The sequence below is a fragment of the Procambarus clarkii genome, chromosome 94 (genome assembly GCF_040958095.1).
Source record: "Procambarus clarkii isolate CNS0578487 chromosome 94, FALCON_Pclarkii_2.0, whole genome shotgun sequence".
Taxonomy (NCBI): Eukaryota; Metazoa; Arthropoda; class Malacostraca; order Decapoda; family Cambaridae; genus Procambarus; species Procambarus clarkii.
In genome coordinates this window covers 26,528-51,220 of record NC_091243.1, presented here as the reverse complement: position 1 = coordinate 51,220, position 24,693 = coordinate 26,528, and the positions used below count along the sequence as shown (strand labels likewise).

Genomic DNA, 24,693 nt, shown 5'->3' with positions numbered 1-24,693 from the left:
TTGTCATGCCCTTTAAGACTGACAATACGTTAATGCTAAATTACAATAGGCACAACTTACAACCTTTAAAGTATTTTGACAAGGAAATATCTATGGGTTTGACAACTCTCCCAAGGGAGATACAAGCCTATGCTACACTTTAATTTCATTTTCTTTTAAATAAAAGTTATATTACCTAATTATTTACAACTTCCCAAGACCGAAGCTGGAAGATTCACCTCATGCTGTCAATCTTAGGAAACAGGTGCAAAGACTCGCAATATAAAAAGTAGCATTGGCATAATTAATAAAACTACATTTCACAATAGTAAAGACTGACTGACTACACAAATCTCCCTGGAACTACCAAACTGATTAATTTTATCTAAATTTAATGGAACAATTGCCTACTTTTGTAAGTACACTTTGCTCTGGTTATTTTTTGGTATCTAAAGTAGGATTCGGTCACCATTTCCATTAAATATTTAAAGTGTTGGTTCCCCCAAAATTATATAAACAAGGCTATCATGCAAATTTACTTTGCAAATTAAGCTCCTAATATAGGAGCTCCAGCAACTCTGGATACATGGATTTTTTTAAAGCTTTCCAAACCTACCACACTACTGCTAAGTTAAAGCACATTTAATAACTTACAATGGATAAAAATCAATAGTTTAAAAATAGTGAAAAGGTCTTACAAATTACTAAACGTCGCAGAAACATATATTCTATTTTTTGGGCTGACTTAAGGATGTTAATTCATGTTAAAGTGAAGGGTATGAAGCCCATACAAAAATGGTCATCAACACATGTAATTTGAAGACAAGCTAATTTAAAACTAAAGCTTAACATGTGCAGCATAATATAAATGCTAAAAATATTACCTTGCCGTAGATCACGAGGAGGACTAAGTCACAATCACCAATCAAAATTGCACGAGTAGTAGCTTCAGTGAGAAAAACCAACACCCTGAAAATAAAAGTTTACACTTTAGAAAGCAGTTATACAACACTCATTCGCCCAACTAATCATGCCAAGGCATGGACACTACCGATTTTATCTGCTTTAGAGGATATTTAATACCAGTCAATAAGTCATTCTTTATGAAACTGCTATTAATAAAAACGGTACATTGCAAGTCAGACAGGATGGTACCAATTTCTTCACACTGAAAATCTATAAGTTTGCAAAACTGTCAAGAACAATAAGTTAAGTGCAACATTAAAATGGTTTAAAGAGAGACTACAATGCAGAACAAAACTAGAGATGCTTATCCCCCACCCACAGTTACAATCCAATGGAACAGTCCTACTAAAGCCACGAGTGCCAAGCTTTGCTGCCGTTTAAGATAAAGCTTTACAAAATAAGGAAATGGAAAAGAGGGGGTACCCGAGAAACTGCCAAAGGGGGGGGGGGTCAGATTATCTGTACCTTTTACAGTTTAGTGTAGACTTTTCCTCCCCACAGGATCTGGGTCTTGTCCACTCCAACGTCGGCCAGAGTTGGTGCCGGCTGCTGTTTAGAATGGGTGCCATCTCATGCTATACATTACTTCAGGAAACTAGTGCCTCACTCTTCGCCATAGGGTACATCAGCTCAGGACCTCACTAACATGTTGGGAGGCAGTCAAAGACTAGCCAGTCAACAACTTGGGCTGGAGAGCTGTAGCAGCCGAAACAATTTACCACCTGCAAATACAATTTAAAGTGTTAATTAAAACACTTTCGCGCTATCCGGACGCATCGGCGCGTCCCGTTCCGTCTAACGTTAAAATCAGCTTTTCGAAAATCTGGCACTTTAACAGAATTTTCTCTTACAGGTCTATTCCATTCTATGCTAAATCTGACTTCTCTGATCACTGTTCCCTAGCTCACTCCCTATTTCGATGTCATTAATTTGTGTTTCCCTGTTAGTTAACACTAAATCTAAAATATTTTCCAGCGTTGGTTCCTTAATGTGTTGCGTAAGAAAACAATCTTCAATTAATTCTAGAAAATCTTCTGCTTCACTATTCCGTTTTGTTCAACCAGTTTATTCCACTAAAGTTAAAGTCACCTATGACAAATACTGTTAGATCTAGATGCTCTAGATATTTCATTCCATAGATCCTTTGCTTCCATTCTGTCTAAATTTGGTGGCCTATATATAACTCCTATTATAATATTTGCTTTCTTTTAATTCTATCCAAATAGTTTCTGTGTGTGGCTCAGTTTTTATTCCCTCTTTGAGACTACATTTCAAGTTGTCCCCAACATACATGGCTACTCCCCCTCGTCTAATATATCTGATATAGTTTAAATCTATTTTATGTTCAGCTAATAGTCCTCCATTTTCTACATTCATCCATGTTTCGGCATGTGCAATATTCTTTTTTTCTGTGCTGACAAGAGCATTTAATTCGTTAATTTTATTTCTTAGACTTCTCAGTGTCACTCAAGCACTTAGATCTGGGTCATTGGCCTCCCAGGCAGCTGTTGTTGGCTGCATGTGGCACCGGCCTGGGGGGGGGGTGGAGGGAACGTATGTTTATTTATTTATTTTATTTATTTAAATACAAGAAGGTGCATTGGGTTGTGAGAGTACATAACATTGTTCTTACATTCTTGTAAAGCCACTAAGACGCATAGTGTTTCGGGCAGGTCCTTAAGCTAACATAAGGTAAGATTTTAATAGGTATATTGTAGCAAAATTTGAGTTCAACATAATAACTGATGGTACTGATTACTCTGGTGAAGTTGAATGTCGTAAGTACTAATACTGGGCGAGTGGGTAGCACAAGATACAGTGTGAGTGAAGCACAATGAGGTGAAACTATCAAACTGTGTGTGTGTGTGTGTGTGTGTGTGTGTGTGTGTGTGTGTGTGTGTGTGTGTGTGTGTGTGTGTGTGTGTGTGTGTGTGTGTGTGTGTGTGTGTGTGTACTAACCTAGTTGTACTTGCGGGGGTTGTGGTCCCGCCTCTCAACCGTCAATCTACTAGTGTACAGATTGCTGAGCTTCTCGAGCTCTATCATATCTACATTTGAAACTGTGTATGGAGTCAGCCTCCACCACATCACTTCCTAGTGCATTCCATTTACTAACTACTCTTTCACTGAAAAAGTTCTTTCTGATGTGTCTGTGGCTCATTTGGGTACTGAGCTTCCACCTGTGTCCCCTTGTGCGTGTGCCACCCGTGTTAAATAACCCATCCTTGTCTACCCTGTCAATTTCCTTGAGGACTTTGGTGTACTCACCTAATTGTGCTTGCGGGGGTTGAGCTTTGGCTGTTTGGTGTGTAAGCTGTGTGGTGACGGCGGTCACTTGGCCTGGCAGTGTAAGTTGTTTCTCCCACCTAATTACCAAGTGTGTACGGTACATGGCACAATACATACCACCTTGGTGGACGCAGGTGCTTCCGTGTCCATCCTGAGCCACAGTGTGTTAGGGTCAGATGTCAGGCTTATACCTAACAACAGGAGATTTACAGCGGTTGCATCCGCGCCCAGGATGCAACCCCACAACAAGCTGACCATCTCCTGAGTACCTATATTTACTGCTAGGTGAACAGGCGCATTCGGTGATAGGCACCCACCCATTTCGGTCCGGCAAAGGATTCGAACCCAGAATTCTCGAATGTGAGTCGAGAACGAACTCGACTGTACTACCGGGATCAGCCCGTCCTCCAAACAAAGACCCAAAAGTGATTCCATGCACCCGCCAAACCCCCTGTTTATGAATGAAAAACGGTTTACACACAACCCGTTCTCGACTCAAGTCCATTACATCCAGAGGTCGACCCCACAGACGCATTCATAAATTTTAACATGCTGTTCATTCAGAACAAGAATTTTCTCAAATATAAATTAATATTAAAATATATTAGCATATTGTGCATATATAGGCATAGGTTAGGTTAGGTTAGGTGTTAAGGTTCGGTTGGTGATTATTTGCATATGTAGTACGTGGGTGAAGCATTTATAGCGATGTGGTTCGAACAAAACTCGTCAGTAAAGCACTTGTTCCGGAAGTGTTCGAACGAAATCAGTTGTGAGTCGTGTGTAAACCGTTTTTCATTCATAAACAGGGGGTTTGGCGGGTGCATGGAATCACTTTTGGATCTTTGTTTGGAGGACGGGCTGTAACACACGACTCACAACTGATTTCGTTCGAACACTTCCGGAACAAGTGCCTCACTGACGAATTTTGTTCGAACCACAACGCTGTAAATGCTTCACCCACGTACTACAAATACAAATAATCGCCAACAGAACCTAAACACCTAATCTAACCTATGCCTATATATACACAATCTGCTAATATATTATAATATTAATTTATATTTGATTAGATTCCCCATTTGAGTGAACAGCATGTACAAATTTATGAATGCGTCTGTGGGGTCGACCGCTGGATGTAATGGACTTGAGTAGAGGACGGGTTGGGATACTAGGTAATAGTGTATTCTCTTCCCCGGTGATGGGGGTACATTACCTGCAGCTTGTGTACCCCATTCCCCGGGCATACCATCTACCGGTACCCTGGTTCTGGTGGTACTCTGTTGTGCCCCTTGCAGGCGAGTACCGTGGTGGAGCAGGAGATAAACTGTGTCCACGTGTTCCTTGACTGTTGTAGCCTGCCCGCTGCCCACGGCTACTCTTGCGGGCAAGACTGCTTCCAGCTCTAGTTTTCAGCCACCACTGGTGCCCTAGAAGTACCCCCTGCCTGTGTCCCAGGTGGTGCCGGCTGGCTCCCATGACTGGCGACACTAGAGTTCACTGACATCTAGCGTCTCAGATGCCGTTGCCCAGTTTGCTTCCACACAGAGACCCATACATACTCATCCATGCTTATATAAACACTTCCGTTGCCGTACTCTGACGTCGTCCATTTGGTCCGGGAGACATCTCCCGTCACGCAGGGTGCAGTCGCACCTCCACAGTATCATCTATTGATACTGGTAATGGCTCAAAAGGGCCACCACTTACGAGCTATTTATGCCCGTGCCACCTTTTGGGTGGCTTCATCTTCATCTTAACACATTCACAAGGGAGACATCTCCCGTCACGCAGGGTGCACTCGCACCTCCACAGATCTCCAGTATCAGCTCTTGATACTGGTAATGGCTCAAAAGGGCCACCACTTACGGGCTATTTATGCCCGTGCCTCATCTTCATCTTCATCTTAACACATTCATAAGGGAGACATCTCCCGTCATGCAGGGTGCATTCGCACCTCCACAGATCTCCAGTATCAGCTCTTGATACTGATAATGGCTTAAAAGGGCCACCACTTACGGGCTATTCATGCCCGTGCCACCTTTTGGGTGGCTTAATCTTCATCAATCATCAATCAATCGTACTCTGAGAAATTATTCACATCTAAAATTTGGGTCACAACAAGGGTCACGTTGTGCGACATCATTACACGCAACGAGTACAGCAACTCAACAATGCTAGTAGACGGGGATATAAAGAACTAGACCACACTTCTCTATCCTCCACAGATCTCCAGTATCAAGAGTTGATACTGGTAATGGCTCAAAAGGGCCACCACTTACGGGTTATTCATGCTCGTGCCACCTTTTGGGTGGCTTAATCTTCATCAATCAATCACTTTTCCATAGTTACGGGCTATTAATGCCCGTGCCACCTCTTGGGTGGCTTAATCTTCATCAGTCTTTATCCCATTATGTGCCTCTGTAACCCTTTTTACTACCGCCCACAAGATGGGTATGGGGTGCATAATAAATGAACTAAACTTAAGAAAAACTATAGGTATAAGTCGAGACCCCTAATTCAACCTACGCTTGGGGGTCAAATCACCATACTTGAGGGTCAAATTAGCATACTCGAGGGGTACTGTGTTTAGATTAACATTTTAGTCTATAAACCCATTTAGTGGGTTACTAGGGCCAAGAATTGGCCATGAGGGTAAAGACGTCACGATCCCACTGGCGTCGAGTGCCCAATTGTATTTGGACAAACTCATTTAAGCTTTAATCCCCTTGATAAGTATATTATTGTTATTATTATTAATTATGGTTAGAATACCACTGTTTAGGTCTTAAGTTTTGCGGAGGATGAGATGAAGATTAAACATTAAAAGAAGATTAGTAATGGTTTAGTGAGAGTATATGGCAAGTGTATTGGCCGTAGGGTTGCCAGATTGGGCTACAAGTAGCGAATTGGGCTACTTTTGAGAGCCCCGCGCTTCCAAAATTTTCATTTCGCTACTTGCGAGTTTTTGGGTTAGTTTAAAAGCAAGTTGGGCTACTTTGGACTATTAATATTAAGACTCTCAATGATGATTATTTATGCTTTAATAATATAATGTGTACAAATCACAGCCGCGTCCAACAGCCTGATTGACTTACCCGACTGGTCCCAGACCGGCCCCCTGGGGACATTGATCCTAGGAACCTTCGAAAGAAAAAGTAACCGCAAGGCAAGGTAATCCTCCCCAAGGGCAATAGATTTCCCAACCTTAATTGTTATTAATACTTCATCCCAAAAGCTACACCTGGTTCCACAGATCTTCATTAAGGGGAGAAGGTTATCTAGAAATTTACAGTTTGATAAATGATGGGAAAGATCCCTTACAGTTAATACCAGTCCGTCTAATTACCACAGGCTACACAAGCTTCACAAAGCTTCAGAAAGCTTATGTTAGTAATGAATAAATATGATATATTTACTCATGTTGGTGCTGAATGTACAACACGAGAAAACATAATTTTAATCTGAAAAAGTATATTTTTATTAAGAAATTAGACGAAAATAAAGAGCTGGTGACGCCAAATAAAGTCGACGATCCAAGCGTCGGTTAGGTTAGGTTTGGTTTGTTTAAGTTAGGTTAGGTTAGTTTAGGTTAGGTCAGCGTAACCTAACATCATATTTATTCATTACTAACGTATTGCCAGGAAGCTTTCTGAAGCTTTGTGAAGCTTGTGTAGCTTGTGGTAATTAGACGGACCCGTTAATACCTTTGTCAGGAAGACGATGGTTGGCAAGGAGCGGTAGTGTAAAGCGGCTGTTAGATTAGAGGGATTCTTTAACAACTTATTTCCAAATAGCTTTTTCCTCTTGTGATAAATATGTTGCAAGGCAACTATTTTCAATGTACGCTGATCCCTCCAATAAGCTATATTTCACATGTCTCAAACCAATCCTAAATGATTGGATGAACTGAATGATTGGATTTGAAAGGATAAACTGACTTTCTAAAAAAGATGAAGCAGATCAGTGTAGCCTTTACACTGTCTTAGAAAACTTCACTCTTGGAATACTCAGTTGTGTGTCTATGTAAAAATAAAAATAAAATAAAATAAAATAAAATAAAATAAAATGTTTATTTAGGTAAGGTACATACATACAATAAATTTTTACAAAGATTGGTTGACTTATAGGTAGAGCTAGTACATACAATGCCTAAAGCTACTATTACGCAAAGCGTTTCGGGCATGATAAACTTAAATGACAAGCTTAATACTAATTGAGCATAATGAGTAGAATGAAAACAAGAAATGAAAATATAGCTGAAAAAGCAGCACAAATACAATTATGTCGACAAACAGCGCTCTTTAAAAAAAAAACAGACATTGGTTGACAATAGAGGGGTAAGGAAGGTTACAGGGAATTTATTTGGTATAGCTTCGTTTTTATCTTAAACTGGTTGAGAGAGGAACAGTCTTTAACATGGTTGGGAAGGTCATTCCACATTCTGGGCCCCTTGATTTGTAGAGCATTTCTAGTTTGATTAAGTCGTACTCTAGGAATATCAAAACTGTATTTATTTCTGGTGTGGTGCTCATGGGTTCTGTTACAACCTTCTATGAAGCTTTTGAGATCAGGATTGGCATTACAGTTTAGTGTTTTATATATGTATAATATACATGAGAGAATGTGCAGTGGCTTAATGTCTAACATATTCAGAGATTTGAGTAGGGGTACCGTATTACCGTACCGTACCATATGTATTAACACTCCCTTTCTTCCAAGAAAGGGAGTGGGAAATGAATGGATATCGAGGGCACTTGGTGTCAATTGCCGGCTGGAAAGATATTGCAAATCAAATGCAATATCTTTCATAGACAACTGGGAACACTTCTATGGAAGAAATGAAATGTATGCTCGTGATGGGGTGCATCTATCGAGAGCTGGGGTTGTTGCTGTTGCGAACTCGTTGGAAGAAGTGGTTATAGGTGTTTGTTTGGGTTTAAACTGTTAGTAGATAGAGGTATGGGAATTGATTTGGTGGAAGGAGGTAATAAAAGTATGTGTTTGTGGGAGAAAGGAATTGGCAAAACGATCAGGGAAAGAGAAGGGCCTCAAAATAACAATTCACTTAGGGTATATTACACTAACAGTAGAAGTCTAAGAAATAAAACTAACGAATTAAATGCTCTTGTCTGCACAGAAAAAATAGATATTATTGCACTTACCGAAACGTGGATGAATGTAGAAAATAGAGAACTATTAGCTGAATATCAAATATATGGATTTAAACTATTTCACACAGATAGATATATTAGACGAGGAGGGGGAGTAGCCATATATGTTAGGGACAATTTGAAATGTAGTCTCAAAGAGGAAATCAAAACAGAGCCACACACAGAAACTATTTGGATAGAATTAAACGAAAAAGCTAATAATATTATAATAGGAGTAATATATAGGCCACCAAATTTAGACAGAATGGAAGCAAAGCACCTATGGGATGAAATATCTAGAGCATCTAGATCTAACAGATCTCTCAGCAATATTGTTATATTATCATAGCAATATGGAAGTTGTAGTGAAGGACCTGGTGACTCTAGTGGGAGCCCTGAGGACAGAGTTGGACTCTCTGCGGGAGGAGGTGCGTCAGCTTAAAAAACAACGAGAAGTAACGAAGGAGGAGACCAGCAGTAAAGGGACCTCGTCTTGGAGAGTTGCGAAAGACAGGGGCCTTAAGAAGACTTTGATAAAGCCGCCTTCAAACGCCATAGCAACTTCAAATTCATTTGACGTTTTGGAGGACGAGTGCTGTGGAGAGACTGTGGATCGCGCAAAAGGGAAAGCAACTAAGAGAAAGGAAGCGCAGGCCCCTCAGAAAGTAAAGGAAGTACCTAAGCAAACATTAGTTGTGGGAGATTCCCAGATAAGGTATTTGGATAGAACGTTTTGTGCTAGAGATAGGGGGAACAGGTTAAGGGTTTGCTATCCCGGAGCTGGCATTGGAGATATTATAAACAACATGAATGATATTATGGCTGGTAATGGGAACAATCCCATTATTTGCATTAGCGTGGGAGGAAATGATGTTGGTCGAGTCAGGAGTGAGGAACTGATTCAGAGGTATAAAACAGCCATAGAGTTAGTTAGGAGCAAGGGAGGAATCCCGATCATATGTGGCATTCTTCCAAGAAAGGGAGTGGGAAATGAATGGATATCGAGGGCACTTGGTGTCAATTGCCGGCTGGAAAGATATTGCAAATCAAATGCAATATCTTTCATAGACAACTGGGAACACTTCTATGGAAGAAATGAAATGTATGCTCGTGATGGGGTGCATCTATCGAGAGCTGGGGTTGTTGCTGTTGCGAACTCGCTAGAAGAAGTGGTTAGAGGTGTTTGTTTGGGTTTAAACTGTTAGTAGATAGAGGTATGGGAATTGATTTGGAGGAAGGAGGTAATAAAAGTATGTGTTTGTGGGAGAAAGGAATTGGCAAAACGATCAGGGAAAGAGAAGGTCCGCAAAATAACAATTCACTTAGGGTATATTACACTAACAGTAGAAGTCTAAGAAATAAAATTAACGAATTAAATGCTCTTGTCTGCACAGAAAAAATAGATATTATTGCACTTACCGAAACGTGGATGAATGTAGAAAATAGAGAACTATTAGCTGAATATCAAATATATGGATTTAAACTATTTCACACAGATAGATATATTAGACGAGGAGGTGGAGTAGCCATATATGTTAGGGACAATTTGAAATGTAGTCTCAAAGAGGGAATCAAAACAGAGCCACACACAGAAACTATTTGGATTGAATTAAACGAAAAAGCTAATAATATTATAATAGGAGTAATATATAGGCCACCAAATTTAGACAGAATGGAAGCAAAGCATCTATGGGATGAAATATCTAGAGCATCTAGATCTAACAGTATTTATGTCATGGGTGACTTTAATTTTAGCGGAATAAACTGGTTGAACAAAACAGGGAATAGTGAAGCAGAAGATTTTATAGAATTAATTGACGATTGCTTTCTTACGCAACACATTAAGGAACCAACACGGGAAAATAATATTTTAGATTTAGTGTTAACTAACAGGGAAACGCAAATTAATGACATCGAAATAGGGAGTGAGCTAGGGAGCAGTGATCACAAAGAAATCAGATTTAGCATAGAATGGAATAGACCAGTAGGAGAAAATTCTGTTAAAGTGCCAGATTTTCGAAAAGCTGATTTTAATAGCCTAAGAAATTTTTTGGGTCAAATTGATTGGAAAGGCTTGGGTATGGGGTGTGGGCCGGTCTTGGAGCGAGACATGAACCCAGCGATAGGTGACTTAAATGGGGATTTCGATGTGGATTCAATATATAACTTATTTAAGAATATTCTAAACAAAGCACAGGAACGTAGTATACCATACAAATTGAATAGATCGTATACTAATGACCCAAAGTGGATAACAAAGAATTTGAAGAACCTTATAGGTAAAAAGAGAGCTTGGTACAAAAGGATTAAAAATGGGGAGGTCACTTTAGAACAGGAATTCGTACAACTGGTTAGAAATGTTAAAAAAGAGATAAGGAAAGCAAAAAGAAACTATGAAGTTCGCATAGCAGGGCAAGCAAAGACAAATCCTAAAGGGTTTTTTCAGTTATATCGTACTAAGACTAGGGAAAGGATAGGTCCATTAAAAACTGAGACAGGTCAAATAACAGATAGTGATGAAGAGATGAGTAGTATTTTTAATAAATATTTTGTATCTGTATTTACTAAAGAGGAACTTAACAATATGCCTTCAGCCGAACAAGTCTATGTGGGTGGGGACGAGGACAGGTTGACGAGTTTAGCAGTTACCAGGGAGGATGTTCTTAAACAAATAGTAAAACTCAAACCAAACAAATCCCCAGGGCCGGATGAAGTGTTTGCTAGGGTGCTTAAAGAATGCAAAGAGGAGCTTTGTGACCCACTGTCAACCATATTTAATAAATCAATAGAGTCAGGCAGAGTGCCAGAGTTTTGGAAAGTTGCTAATGTGATACCAGTTTTTAAGAAAGGAGATAGATCACTTGCGTCTAACTATCGACCAATTAGCCTAACGTCTATTGTGGGAAAGTTACTCGAATCTATAATAGCAAATAAAATTCGTCTTCATCTTGAAAAACATAAATTAATAATTGAGTCGCAACATGGTTTTATAAATAACCGTTCATGTTTAACAAATTTGTTATCTTTTTATTCTAGCATTGTTGAGGCAGTTGATAGTGGTAAGGATTGCGATGTTGTATACCTTGACTTTAGCAAAGCTTTTGATACAGTGCCACATGAAAGACTGATTAAAAAAATAGAGTCTCATGGTATTGGGGGTGCTATATTAAGCTGGATTAGGGCATGGCTATACCAAAGGAAACAGAGAGTTAGTATAAATGGAATCAAGTCAGAGTGGGAAAATGTTGTAAGTGGAGTGCCTCAAGGCTCTGTCCTGGGACCTCTGTTGTTTATAATATATATAAATGATTTAGATTCAGGTTTGAGTAGCAACATTTGCAAATTTGCCGATGATACGAAAATCGGTAGGGAAATTAATTCGGAGGAGGACTCACTATCACTTCAAGTTGATCTAGATAGGGTTTTGAAATGGTCAAAGGATTGGCAGATGCAGTTTAATGCTGATAAATGTAAAGTTCTGAGGTTAGGTAATGATGATAGAGTTACAAGATACGAGCTAGTTAAGAACATAAGAACATAAGAACAAAGGTAACTGCAGAAGGCCTATTGGCCCATACGAGGCAGCTCCTATTCTATAACCACCCAATCCCACTCATATACTTGTCCAACCCGTGCTTGAAACAATCGAGGGACCCCACCTCCACAATGTTACGCGGCAATTGGTTCCACAAATCAACAACCCTGTTACTGAACCAGTATTTACCCAAGTCTTTCCTAAATCTAAACTTATCCAATTTATATCCATTGTTTCGTGTTCTGTCCTGTGTTGATACTTTTAATACCCTATTAATATCCCCCCGGTTATGTCCATTCATCCACTTGTAAACCTCTATCATGTCACCCCTAACTCTTCGCCTTTCCAGTGAATGCAACTTAAGCTTTGTTAATCTTTCTTCATATGAAAGATTTCTAATTTGGGGAATTAACTTAGTCATCCTACGCTGGACACGTTCAAGTGAATTTATATCCATTCTATAATATGGCGACCAAAACTGAACTGCATAATCTAAATGGGGCCTAACTAGAGCAAGATATAGCTTGAGAACCACACCAGGTGTCTTGTTACTAACGCTGCGATTAATAAATCCAAGTGTCCGATTTGCCTTATTACGAACATTTATGCATTGATCCTTTTGTTTTAAATTCTTACTAATCATAACTCCCAGATCCCTTTCGCAATCCGACTTCGCAATCACAACACCATCTAGCTCGTATCTTGTAACTCTATCATCATTACCTAACCTCAGAACTTTACATTTATCAGCATTAAACTGCATCTGCCAATCCTTTGACCATTTCAAAACCCTATCTAGATCAACTTGAAGTGATAGTGAGTCCTCCTCCGAATTAATTTCCCTACCGATTTTCGTATCATCGGCAAATTTGCAAATGTTGCTACTCAAACCTGAATCTAAATCATTTATATATATTATAAACAACAGAGGTCCCAGGACAGAGCCTTGAGGCACTCCACTTACAACATTTTCCCACTCTGACTTGATTCCATTTATACTAACTCTCTGTTTCCTTTGGTATAGCCATGCCCTAATCCAGCTTAATATAGCACCCCCAATACCATGAGACTCTATTTTTTTAATCAGTCTTTCATGTGGCACTGTATCAAAAGCTTTGCTAAAGTCAAGGTATACAACATCGCAATCCTTACCACTATCAACTGCCTCAACAATGCTAGAATAAAAAGATAACAAATTTGTTAAACATGAACGGCCATTTATAAAACCATGTTGCGACTCAATTATTAATTTATGTTTTTCAAGATGAAGACGAATTTTATTTGCTATTATAGATTCGAGTAACTTTCCCACAATAGACGTTAGGCTAATTGGTCGATAGTTAGACGCAAGTGATCTATCTCCTTTCTTAAAAACTGGTATCACATTAGCAACTTTCCAAAACTCTGGCACTCTGCCTGACTCTATTGATTTATTAAATATGGTTGACATATTATGACATAGTTGGTGTTGTGATTGCGAAGTCGGATTGCGAAAGGGATCTGGGAGTTATGATTAGTAAGAATTTAAAACAAAAGGATCAATGCATAAATGTTCGTAATAAGGCAAATCGGACACTTGGATTTATTAATCGCAGCGTTAGTAACAAGACACCTGGTGTGGTTCTCAAGCTATATCTTGCTCTAGTTAGGCCCCATTTAGATTATGCAGTTCAGTTTTGGTCGCCATATTATAGAATGGATATAAATTCACTTGAACGTGTCCAGCGTAGGATGACTAAGTTAGTTCCCCAAATTAGAAATCTTTCATATGAAGAAAGATTAACAAAGCTTAAGTTGCATTCACTGGAAAGGCGAAGAGTTAGGGGTGACATGATAGAGGTTTACAAGTGGATGAATGGACATAACCGGGGGGATATTAATAGGGTATTAAAAGTATCAACACAGGACAGAACACGAAACAATGGATATAAATTGGATAAGTTTAGATTTAGGAAAGACTTGGGTAAATACTGGTTCAGTAACAGGGTTGTTGATTTGTGGAACCAATTGCCGCGTAACATTGTGGAGGTGGGGTCCCTCGATTGTTTCAAGCACATAAGAACATAAGAACATAAGAACAAAGGTAACTGCAGAAGGCCTATTGGCCCATACGAGGCAGCTCCTATTCTATAACCACCCAATCCCACTCATATACTTGTCCAACCCGTGCTTGAAACAATCGAGGGACCCCACCTCCACAATGTTACGCGGCAATTGGTTCCACAAATCAACAACCCTGTTACTGAACCAGTATTTACCCAAGTCTTTCCTAAATCTAAACTTATCCAATTTATATCCATTGTTTCGTGTTCTGTCCTGTGTTGATACTTTTAATACCCTATTAATATCCCCCCGGTTATGTCCATTCATCCACTTGTAAACCTCTATCATGTCACCCCTAACTCTTCGCCTTTCCAGTGAATGCAACTTAAGCTTTGTTAATCTTTCTTCATATGAAAGATTTCTAATTTGGGGAACTAACTTAGTCATCCTACGCTGGACACGTTCAAGTGAATTTATATCCATTCTATAATATGGCGACCAAAACTGAACTGCATAATCTAAATGGGGCCTAACTAGAGCAAGATATAGCTTGAGAACCACACCAGGTGTCTTGTTACTAACGCTGCGATTAATAAATCCAAGTGTCCGATTTGCCTTATTACGAACATTTATGCATTGTGTTCGGGTTGCATTGTGCACGGGTTGGACAAGTATATGAGTGGGATTGGGTGGTTATAGAATAGGAGCTGCCTCGTATGGGCCAATAGGCCTTCTGCAGTTACCTTTGTTCTTATGTTCTTATGTTCTTATGTAACAGTATTTATGTCATGGGTGACTTTAATTTTAGCGGAATAAACTGGTTGAACAAAACAGGGAATAGTGAAGCAGAAGATTTTCTAGAATTAATTGACGATTGCTTTCTTACGCAACACATTAAGGAACCAACGCGGGAAAATAATATTTTAGATTTAGTGTTAACTAACAGGGAAACGCAAATTAATGACATCGAAATAGGGAGTGAGCTAGGGAACAGTGATCACAAAGAAATCAGATTTAGCATAGAATGGAATAGACCAGTAGGAGAAAATTCTGTTAAAGTGCCAGATTTTCGAAAAGCTGATTTTAATAGCCTAAGAAATTTTTTGGGTCAAATTGATTGGAAAGTCTTGGGTATGGGGTGTGGGCCGGTCTTGGAGCGAGACATGAACCCAGCGATAGGTGACTTAAATGGGGATTTCGATGTGGATTCAATATATAACTTATTTAAGAATATTCTAAACAAAGCACAGGAACGTAGTATACCATACAAATTGAATAGATCGAATACTAATGACCCAAAGTGGATAACAAAGAATTTGAAGAACCTTATAGGTAAAAAGAGAGCTTGGTACAAAAGGATTAAAAATGGGGAGGTCACTTTAGAACAGGAATTCGTACAACTGGTTAGAAATGTTAAAAAAGAGATAAGGAAAGCAAAAAGAAACTATGAAGTTCGCATAGCAGGGCAAGCAAAGACAAATCCTAAAGGGTTTTTTCAGTTATATCGTACTAAGACTAGGGAAAGGATAGGTCCATTAAAAACTGAGACAGGTCAAATAACAGATAGTGATGAAGAGATGAGTAGTATTTTTAATAAATATTTTGTATCTGTATTTACTAAAGAGGAACTTAACAATATGCCTTCAGCCGAACAAGTCTATGTGGGTGGGGACGAGGACAGGTTGACGAGTTTAACAGTTACCAGGGAGGATGTTCTTAAACAAATAGTAAAACTCAAACCAAACAAATCCCCAGGGCCGGATGAAGTGTTTGCTAGGGTGCTTAAAGAATGCAAAGAGGAGCTTTGTGACCCACTGTCAACCATATTTAATAAATCAATAGTCAGGCAGAGTGCCAGAGTTTTGGAAAGTTGCTAATGTGATACCAGTTTTTAAGAAAGGAGATAGATCACTTGCGTCTAACTATCGACCAATTAGCCTAACGTCTATTGTGGGAAAGTTACTCGAATCTATAATAGCAAATAAAATTCGTCTTCATCTTGAAAAACATAAATTAATAATTGAGTCGCAACATGGTTTTATAAATGGCCGTTCATGTTTAACAAATTTGTTATCTTTTTATTCTAGCATTGTTGAGGCAGTTGATAGTGGTAAGGATTGCGATGTTGTATACCTTGACTTTAGCAAAGCTTTTGATACAGTGCCACATGAAAGACTGATTAAAAAGATAGAGTCTCATGGTATTGGGGGTGCTATATTAAGCCGGATTAGGGCATAGCTATACCAAAGAAAACAGAGAGTTAGTATAAATGGAATCAAGTCAGAGTGGGAAAATGTTGTAAGTGGAGTGCCTCAAGGCTCTGTCCTGGGACCTCTGTTGTTTATAATATATATAAATGATTTAGATTCAGGTTTGAGTAGCAACATTTGCAAATTTGCCGATGAACATAAGAACATAAGAACATAAGAACAAAGGTAACTGCAGAAGGCCTATTGGCCCATACGAGGCAGCTCCTATTCTATAACCACCCAATCCCACTCATATACTTGTCCAACCTGTGCTTGAAACAATCGAGGGGCCCCACCTCCACAATGTTACGCGGCAATTGGTTCCACAAATCAACAACCCTGTTACTGAACCAGTATTTACCCAAGTCTTTCCTAAATCTAAACTTATCCAACTTATATCCATTGTTTCGTGCTTATATCCATTGTTTCGATGATACGAAAATCGGTAGGGAAATTAATTCGGAGGAGGACTCACTATCACTTCAAGTTGATCTAGATAGGGTTTTGAAATGGTCAAAGGATTGGCAGATGCAGTTTAATGCTGATAAATGTAAAGTTCTGAGGTTAGGTAATGATGATAGAGTTACAAGATACGAGCTAGATGGTGTTGAGATTGCGAAGTCGGATTGCGAAAGGGATCTGGGAGTTATGATTAGTAAGAATTTAAAACAAAAGGATCAATGCATAAATGTTCGTAATAAGGCAAATCGGACACTTGGATTTATTAATCGCAGCGTTAGTAACAAGACACCTGGTGTGGTTCTCAAGCTATATCTTGCTCTAGTTAGGCCCCATTTAGATTATGCAGTTCAGTTTTGGTCGCCATATTATAGAATGGATATAAATTCACTTGAACGTGTCCAGCGTAGGATGACTAAGTTAATTCCCCAAATTAGAAATCTTTCATATGAAGAAAGATTAATAAAGCTTAAGTTGCATTCACTGGAAAGGCGAAGAGTTAGGGGCGACATGATAGAGGTTTACAAGTGGGTGAATGGACATAACAAAGGGGATATTAATGGGGTATTGAAAGTATCAACACAAGACAGAACACGAAACAATGGGTATAAATTGGATAAGTTTAGATTTAGGAAAGACTTGGGTAAATACTGGTTCAGTAACAGGGTTGTTGATTTGTGGAACCAATTGCCGCGTAACATTGTGGAGGTGGGGTCCCTCGATTGTTTCAAGCGCGGGTTGGACAACTATATGAGTGGGATTGGGTGGTTATAAATAGGAGCTGCCTCGTGTGGGCCAACAGGCCTTCTGCAGTTGCCTTTGTTCTTATGTTCTTATGTTCTTATGTACTGAACGGGGTGAGAATAGCTTGAGCTACCTCATCCCTTTGTGTGTATTTTACCTCAATAAACTTATTTCAATTTCAATTTCAGAAGAATTGTTCATCCTCATCATGCAAAGCTTCATGCTAATTTGGACTACAATTCTATGTATCTGCCCCTGGAAAAAGTTGACTTTGGTTACGAATTTTCAACTCTTCGGGTCACTAACAGACAAAACAATTTTATAACCCAGGAAAAGTTTCAAAATATTAAAGAAAGATGCGATAATTTTTTAATGAAAGCTTGCAAATAGCTTCTTTCTCGTATTCTAAGTAATGTTGAAACTTTAAAAAGGGTGAAAAATCTGTTACCTATCATATGCCTTAGCCACACACGGCCACCATTTTCAGAACTTCCATAAGTATTAGCTGACCAATCTAAGCTTAGTGAAATTGAAAGTCAGTGGCGCCTACTGTTAACCATTGACTGGTCCAACATTTGTGAGGGACAAATTCCAACATCTGGAGCGCCATTTTAGACCAAGACAAAAACTGTCAAGAACGCTGCTGGCGATCCCATACTGATTGACCTCGCTGAGTTTGCATTGAAAATATACAGCTTGCAAATCAGTAATGCCCTGGTTGAACGGATATTTTCAAGAGTAACGTCTGTGAAAACTAAACTGAGAAATCGAATGGGACTTGAGCTTTTGACATCAATCTTGACATCAATCTTTGACATCAATCTTGAGAATCAAAACATATCTTGAAGAAAATGTAACTTGTTGCTCGTCATTTGAATCACTCATGTCAATTCTTAAATATGTCTGCAATATACAAGAACGAGGTTGTGGATGCAGATCAAGATCTGCATCCACAACCTCGTTCTTGTATATTGCAGACATATTTAAGAATTGACATGAGTGATTCAAATGGGGTGCATCTATCGAGAGCTGGGGTTATCGTGATGGGGTGCATCTATCGAGAGCTGGGGTTGTTGCTGTTGCGAACTCGCTAGAAGAAGTGGTTAGAGGTGTTTGTTTGGGTTTAAACTGTTAGTAGATAGAGGTATGGGAATTGATTTGGAGGAAGGAGGTAATAAAAGTATGTGTTTGTGGGAGAAAGGAATTGGCAAAACGATCAGGGAAAGAGAAGGTCCGCAAAATAACAATTCACTTAGGGTATATTACACTAACAGTAGAAGTCTAAGAAATAAAATTAACGAATTAAATGCTCTTGTCTGCACAGAAAAAATAGATATTATTGCACTTACCGAAACGTGGATGAATGTAGAAAATAGAGAACTATTAGCTGAATATCAAATATATGGATTTAAACTATTTCACACAGATAGATATATTAGACGAGGAGGTGGAGTAGCCATATATGTTAGGGACAATTTGAAATGTAGTCTCAAAGAGGGAATCAAAACAGAGCCACACACAGAAACTATTTGGATTGAATTAAACGAAAAAGCTAATAATATTATAATAGGAGTAATATATAGGCCACCAAATTTAGACAGAATGGAAGCAAAGCATCTATGGGATGAAATATCTAGAGCATCTAGATCTAACAGTATTTATGTCATGGGTGACTTTAATTTTAGCGGAATAAACTGGTTGTACAAAACAGGGAATAGTGAAGCAGAAGATTTTCTAGAATTAATTGACGATTGCTTTCTTACGCAACACATTAAGGAACCAACACGGGAAAATAATATTTTAGATTTAGTGTTAACTAACAGGGAAACGCAAATTAATGACATCGAAATAGGGAGTGAGCTAGGGAGCAGTGATCACAAAGAAATCAGATTTAGCATAGAATGGAATAGACCAGTAGGAGAAAATTCTGTTAAAGTGCCAGATTTTCGAAAAGCTGATTTTAATAGCCTAAGAAATTTTTTGGGTCAAATTGATTGGAAAGGCTTGGGTATGGGGTGTGGGCCGGTCTTGGAGCGAGACATGAACCCAGCGATAGGTGACTTAAATGGGGATTTCGATGTGGATTCAATATATAACTTATTTAAGAATATTCTAAACAAAGCACAGGAACGTAGTATACCATACAAATTGAATAGATCGTATACTAATGACCCAAAGTGGATAACAAAGAATTTGAAGAACCTTATAGGTAAAAAGAGAGCTTGGTACAAAAGGATTAAAAATGGGGAGGTCACTTTAGAACAGGAATTCGTACAACTGGTTAGAAATGTTAAAAAAGAGATAAGGAAAGCAAAAAGGAACTATGAAGTTCGCATAGCAGGGCAAGCAAAGACAAATCCTAAAGGGTTTTTTCAGTTATATCGTACTAAGACTAGGGAAAGGATAGGTCCATTAAAAACTGAGACAGGTCAAATAACAGATAGTGATGAAGAGATGAGTAGTATTTTTAATAAATATTTTGTATCTGTATTTACTAAAGAGGAACTTAACAATATGCCTTCAGCCGAACAAGTCTATGTGGGTGGGGACGAGGACAGGTTGACGAGTTTAGCAGTTACCAGGGAGGATGTTCTTAAACAAATAGTAAAACTCAAACCAAACAAATCCCCAGGGCCGGATGAAGTGTTTGCTAGGGTGCTTAAAGAATGCAAAGAGGAGCTTTGTGACCCACTGTCAACCATATTTAATAAGAAGAACATAAGAACATAAGAACAAAGGTAACTGCAGAAGGCCTATTGGCCCATACGAGGCAGCTCCTATTCTATAACCACCCAATCCCACTCATATACTTGTCCAACCCGTGCTTGAAACAATCGAGGGACCCCACCTCCACAATGTTACGCGGCAATTGGTTCCACAAATCAACAACCCTGTTACTGAACCAGTATTTACCCAAGTCTTTCCTAAATCTAAACTTATCCAATTTATATCCATTGTTTCGTGTTCTGTCCTGTGTTGATACTTTTAATACCCTATTAATATCCCCCCGGTTATGTCCATTCATCCACTTGTAAACCTCTATCATGTCACCCCTAACTCTTCGCCTTTCCAGTGAATGCAACTTAAGCTTTGTTAATCTTTCTTCATATGAAAGATTTCTAATTTGGGGAACTAACTTAGTCATCCTACGCTGGACACGTTCAAGTGAATTTATATCCATTCTATAATATGGCGACCAAAACTGAACTGCATAATCTAAATGGGGCCTAACTAGAGCAAGATATAGCTTGAGAACCACACCAGGTGTCTTGTTACTAACGCTGCGATTAATAAATCCAAGTGTCCGATTTGCCTTATTACGAACATTTATGCATTGATCCTTTTGTTTTAAATTCTTACTAATCATAACTCCCAGATCCCTTTCGCAATCCGACTTCGCAATCACAACACCATCTAGCTCGTATCTTGTAACTCTATCATCATTACCTAACCTCAGAACTTTACATTTATCAGCATTAAACTGCATCTGCCAATCCTTTGACCATTTCAAAACCCTATCTAGATCAACTTGAAGTGATAGTGAGTCCTCCTCCGAATTAATTTCCCTACCGATTTTCGTATCATCGGCAAATTTGCAAATGTTGCTACTCAAACCTGAATCTAAATCATTTATATATATTATAAACAACAGAGGTCCCAGGACAGAGCCTTGAGGCACTCCACTTACAACATTTTCCCACTCTGACTTGATTCCATTTATACTAACTCTCTGTTTCCTTTGGTATAGCCATGCCCTAATCCAGCTTAATATAGCACCCCCAATACCATGAGACTCTATTTTTTTAATCAGTCTTTCATGTGGCACTGTATCAAAAGCTTTGCTAAAGTCAAGGTATACAACATCGCAATCCTTACCACTATCAACTGCCTCAACAATGCTAGAATAAAAAGATAACAAATTTGTTAAACATGAACGGCCATTTATAAAACCATGTTGCGACTCAATTATTAATTTATGTTTTTCAAGATGAAGACGAATTTTATTTGCTATTATAGATTCGAGTAACTTTCCCACAATAGACGTTAGGCTAATTGGTCGATAGTTAGACGCAAGTGATCTATCTCCTTTCTTAAAAACTGGTATCACATTAGCAACTTTCCAAAACTCTGGCACTCTGCCTGACTCTATTGATTTATTAAATATGGTTGACAGTGGGTCACAAAGCTCCTCTTTGCATTCTTTAAGCACCCTAGCAAACACTTCATCCGGCCCTGGGGATTTGTTTGGTTTGAGTTTTACTATTTGTTTAAGAACATCCTCCCTGGTAACTGCTAAACTCGTCAACCTGTCCTCGTCCCCACCCACATAGACTTGTTCGGCTGAAGGCATATTGTTAAGTTCCTCTTTAGTAAATACAGATACAAAATATTTATTAAAAATACTACTCATCTCTTCATCACTATCTGTTATTTGACCTGTCTCAGTTTTTAATGGACCTATCCTTTCCCTAGTCTTAGTACGATATAACTGAAAAAACCCTTTAGGATTTGTCTTTGCTTGCCCTGCTATGCGAACTTCATAGTTTCTTTTTGCTTTCCTTATCTCTTTTTTAACATTTCTAACCAGTTGTACGAATTCCTGTTCTAAAGTGACCTCCCCATTTTTAATCCTTTTGTACCAAGCTCTCTTTTTACCTATAAGGTTCTTCAAATTCTTTGTTATCCACTTTGGGTCATTAGTATACGATCTATTCAATTTGTATGGTATACTACGTTCCTGTGCTTTGTTTAGAATATTCTTAAATAAGTTATATATTGAATCCACATCGAAATCCCCATTTAAGTCACCTATCGCTGGGTTTATGTCTCGCTCCAAGACCGGCCCACACCCCATACCCAAGCCTTTCCAATCAATTTGACCCAAAAAATTTCTTAGGCTATTAAAATCAGCTTTTCGAAAATCTGGCACTTTAACAGAATTTTCTCCTACTGGTCTATTCCATTCTATGCTAAATCTGATTTCTTTGTGATCACTGCTCCCTAGCTCACTCCCTATTTCGATGTCATTAATTTGCGTTTCCCTGTTAGTTAACACTAAATCTAAAATATTATTTTCCCGTGTTGGTTCCTTAATGTGTTGCGTAAGAAAGCAATCGTCAATTAATTCTAGAAAATCTTCTGCTTCACTATTCCCTGTTTTGTTCAACCAGTTTATTCCGCTAAAATTAAAGTCACCCATGACATAAATACTGTTAGATCTAGATGCTCTAGATATTTCATCCCATAGATGCTTTGCTTCCATTCTGTCTAAATTTGGTGGCCTATATATTACTCCTATTATAATATTATTAGCTTTTTCGTTTAATTCAATCCAAATAGTTTCTGTGTGTGGCTCTGTTTTGATTCCCTCTTTGAGACTACATTTCAAGTTGTCCCTAACATATATGGCTACTCCACCTCCTCGTCTAATATATCTATCTGTGTGAAATAGTTTAAATCCATATATTTGATATTCAGCTAATAGTTCTCTATTTTCTACATTCATCCACGTTTCGGTAAGTGCAATAATATCTATTTTTTCTGTGCAGACAAGAGCATTTAATTCGTTAATTTTATTTCTTAGACTTCTACTGTTAGTGTAATATACCCTAAGTGAATTGTTATTTTGCGGACCTTCTCTTTCCCTGATCGTTTTGCCAATTCCTTTCTCCCACAAACACATACTTTTATTACCTCCTTCCTCCAAATCAATTCCCATACCTCTATCTACTAACAGTTTAAACCCAAACAAACACCTCTAACCACTTCTTCTAGCGAGTTCGCAACAGCAACAACCCCAGCTCTCGATAGATGCACCCCATCACGAGCATACATTTCATTTCTTCCATAGAAGTGTTCCCAGTTGTCTATGAAAGATATTGCATTTGATTTGCAATATCTTTCCAGCCGGCAATTGACACCAAGTGCCCTCGATATCCATTCATTTCCCACTCCCTTTCTTGGAAGAATGCCACATATGATCGGGATTCCTCCCTTGCTCCTAACTAACCCTATGGCTGTTTTATACCTCTGAATCAGTTCCTCACTCCTGACTCGACCAACATCATTTCCTCCCACGCTAATGCAAATAATGGGATTGTTCCCATTACCAGCCATAATATCATTCATGTTGTTTATAATATCACCAATGCCAGCTCCGGGATAGCAAACCCTTAACCTGTTCCCCTATCTCTAGCACAAAACGTTCTATCCAAATACCTTATCTGGGAATCTCCCACAACTAATGTTTGCTTAGGTACTTCCTTTACTTTCTGAGGGGCCTGCGCTTCCTTTCTCTTCGTTGCTTTCCCTTTTGCGCGATCCACAGTCTCTCCACAGCACTCGTCCTCCAAAACGTCAAATGAATTTGAAGTAGCTATGGCGTTTGAAGGCGGCTTTATCAAAGTCTTCTTAAGGCCCCTGTCTTTCGCAACTCTCCAAGACGAGGTCCCTTTACTGCTGGTCTCCTCCTTCGTTACTTCTCGTTGTTTTTTAAGCTGACGCACCTCCTCCCGCAGAGAGTCCAACTCTGTCCTCAGGGCTCCCACTAGAGTCACCAGGTTCCTTCACTACAACTTCCATATTGCTATGATGAGTTATATATAATCAATAGAGTCAGGCAGAGTGCCAGAGTTTTGGAAAGTTGCTAATGTGATACCAGTTTTTAAGAAAGGAGATAGATCACCTTGCGTCTAACTATCGACCAATTAGCCTAACGTCTATTGTGGGAAAGTTACTCGAATCTATAATAGCAAATAATATTCGTCTTCATCTTGAAAAACATAAATTAATAATTGAGTCGCAACATGGTTTTATAAATGGCCGTTCATGTTTAACAAATTTGTTATCTTTTTATTCTAGCATTGTTGAGGCAGTTGATAGTGGTAAGGATTGCGATGTTGTATACCTTGACTTTAGCAAAGCTTTTGATACAGTGCCACATGAAAGACTGATTAAAAAAAATAGTCTCTCATGGTATTGGGGGTGCTATATTAAGCTGGATTAGGGCATGGCTATACCAAAGGAAACAGAGAGTTAGTATAAATGGAATCAAGTCAGAGTGGGAAAATGTTGTAAGTGGAGTGCCTCAAGGCTCTGTCCTGGGACCTCTGTTGTTTATAATATATATAAATGATTTAGATTCAGGTTTGAGTAGCAACATTTGCAAAATTTGCCGATGATACGAAAATCGGTAGGGAAATTAATTCGGAGGAGGACTCACTATCACTTCAAGTTGATCTAGATAGGGTTTTGAAATGGTCAAAGGATTGGCAGA

General features: G+C 38.8%; 1 protein-coding gene across 6 annotated transcripts in view; it reads right to left on the bottom strand.

Moving 5' to 3' along the window:
• The window catches only part of LOC138360035 (uncharacterized), a 52,632-nt gene that overhangs the window by 5,662 nt on the left and 22,277 nt on the right, over positions 1 to 24,693 (bottom strand). For 5 of the 6 annotated variants that reach the window (XR_011226178.1, XR_011226179.1, XR_011226180.1 and 2 more), the window contains exons 2-3: positions 1,411 to 1,667; positions 864 to 948 (exon numbers count right to left, since the gene is read on the bottom strand). Coding sequence is in view for 3 of the 6 variants with exons in the window: in XM_069319960.1 (XP_069176061.1) it covers positions 864 to 948; positions 1,411 to 1,514 (189 nt within the window). In the remaining 3 variants the exon portion in view is untranslated. Of the gene's footprint in view, positions 1 to 863; positions 949 to 1,410; positions 1,668 to 3,351; positions 3,377 to 24,693 lie in introns of those variants that run through there. The other variant, XM_069319959.1, reaches the window with a different exon arrangement.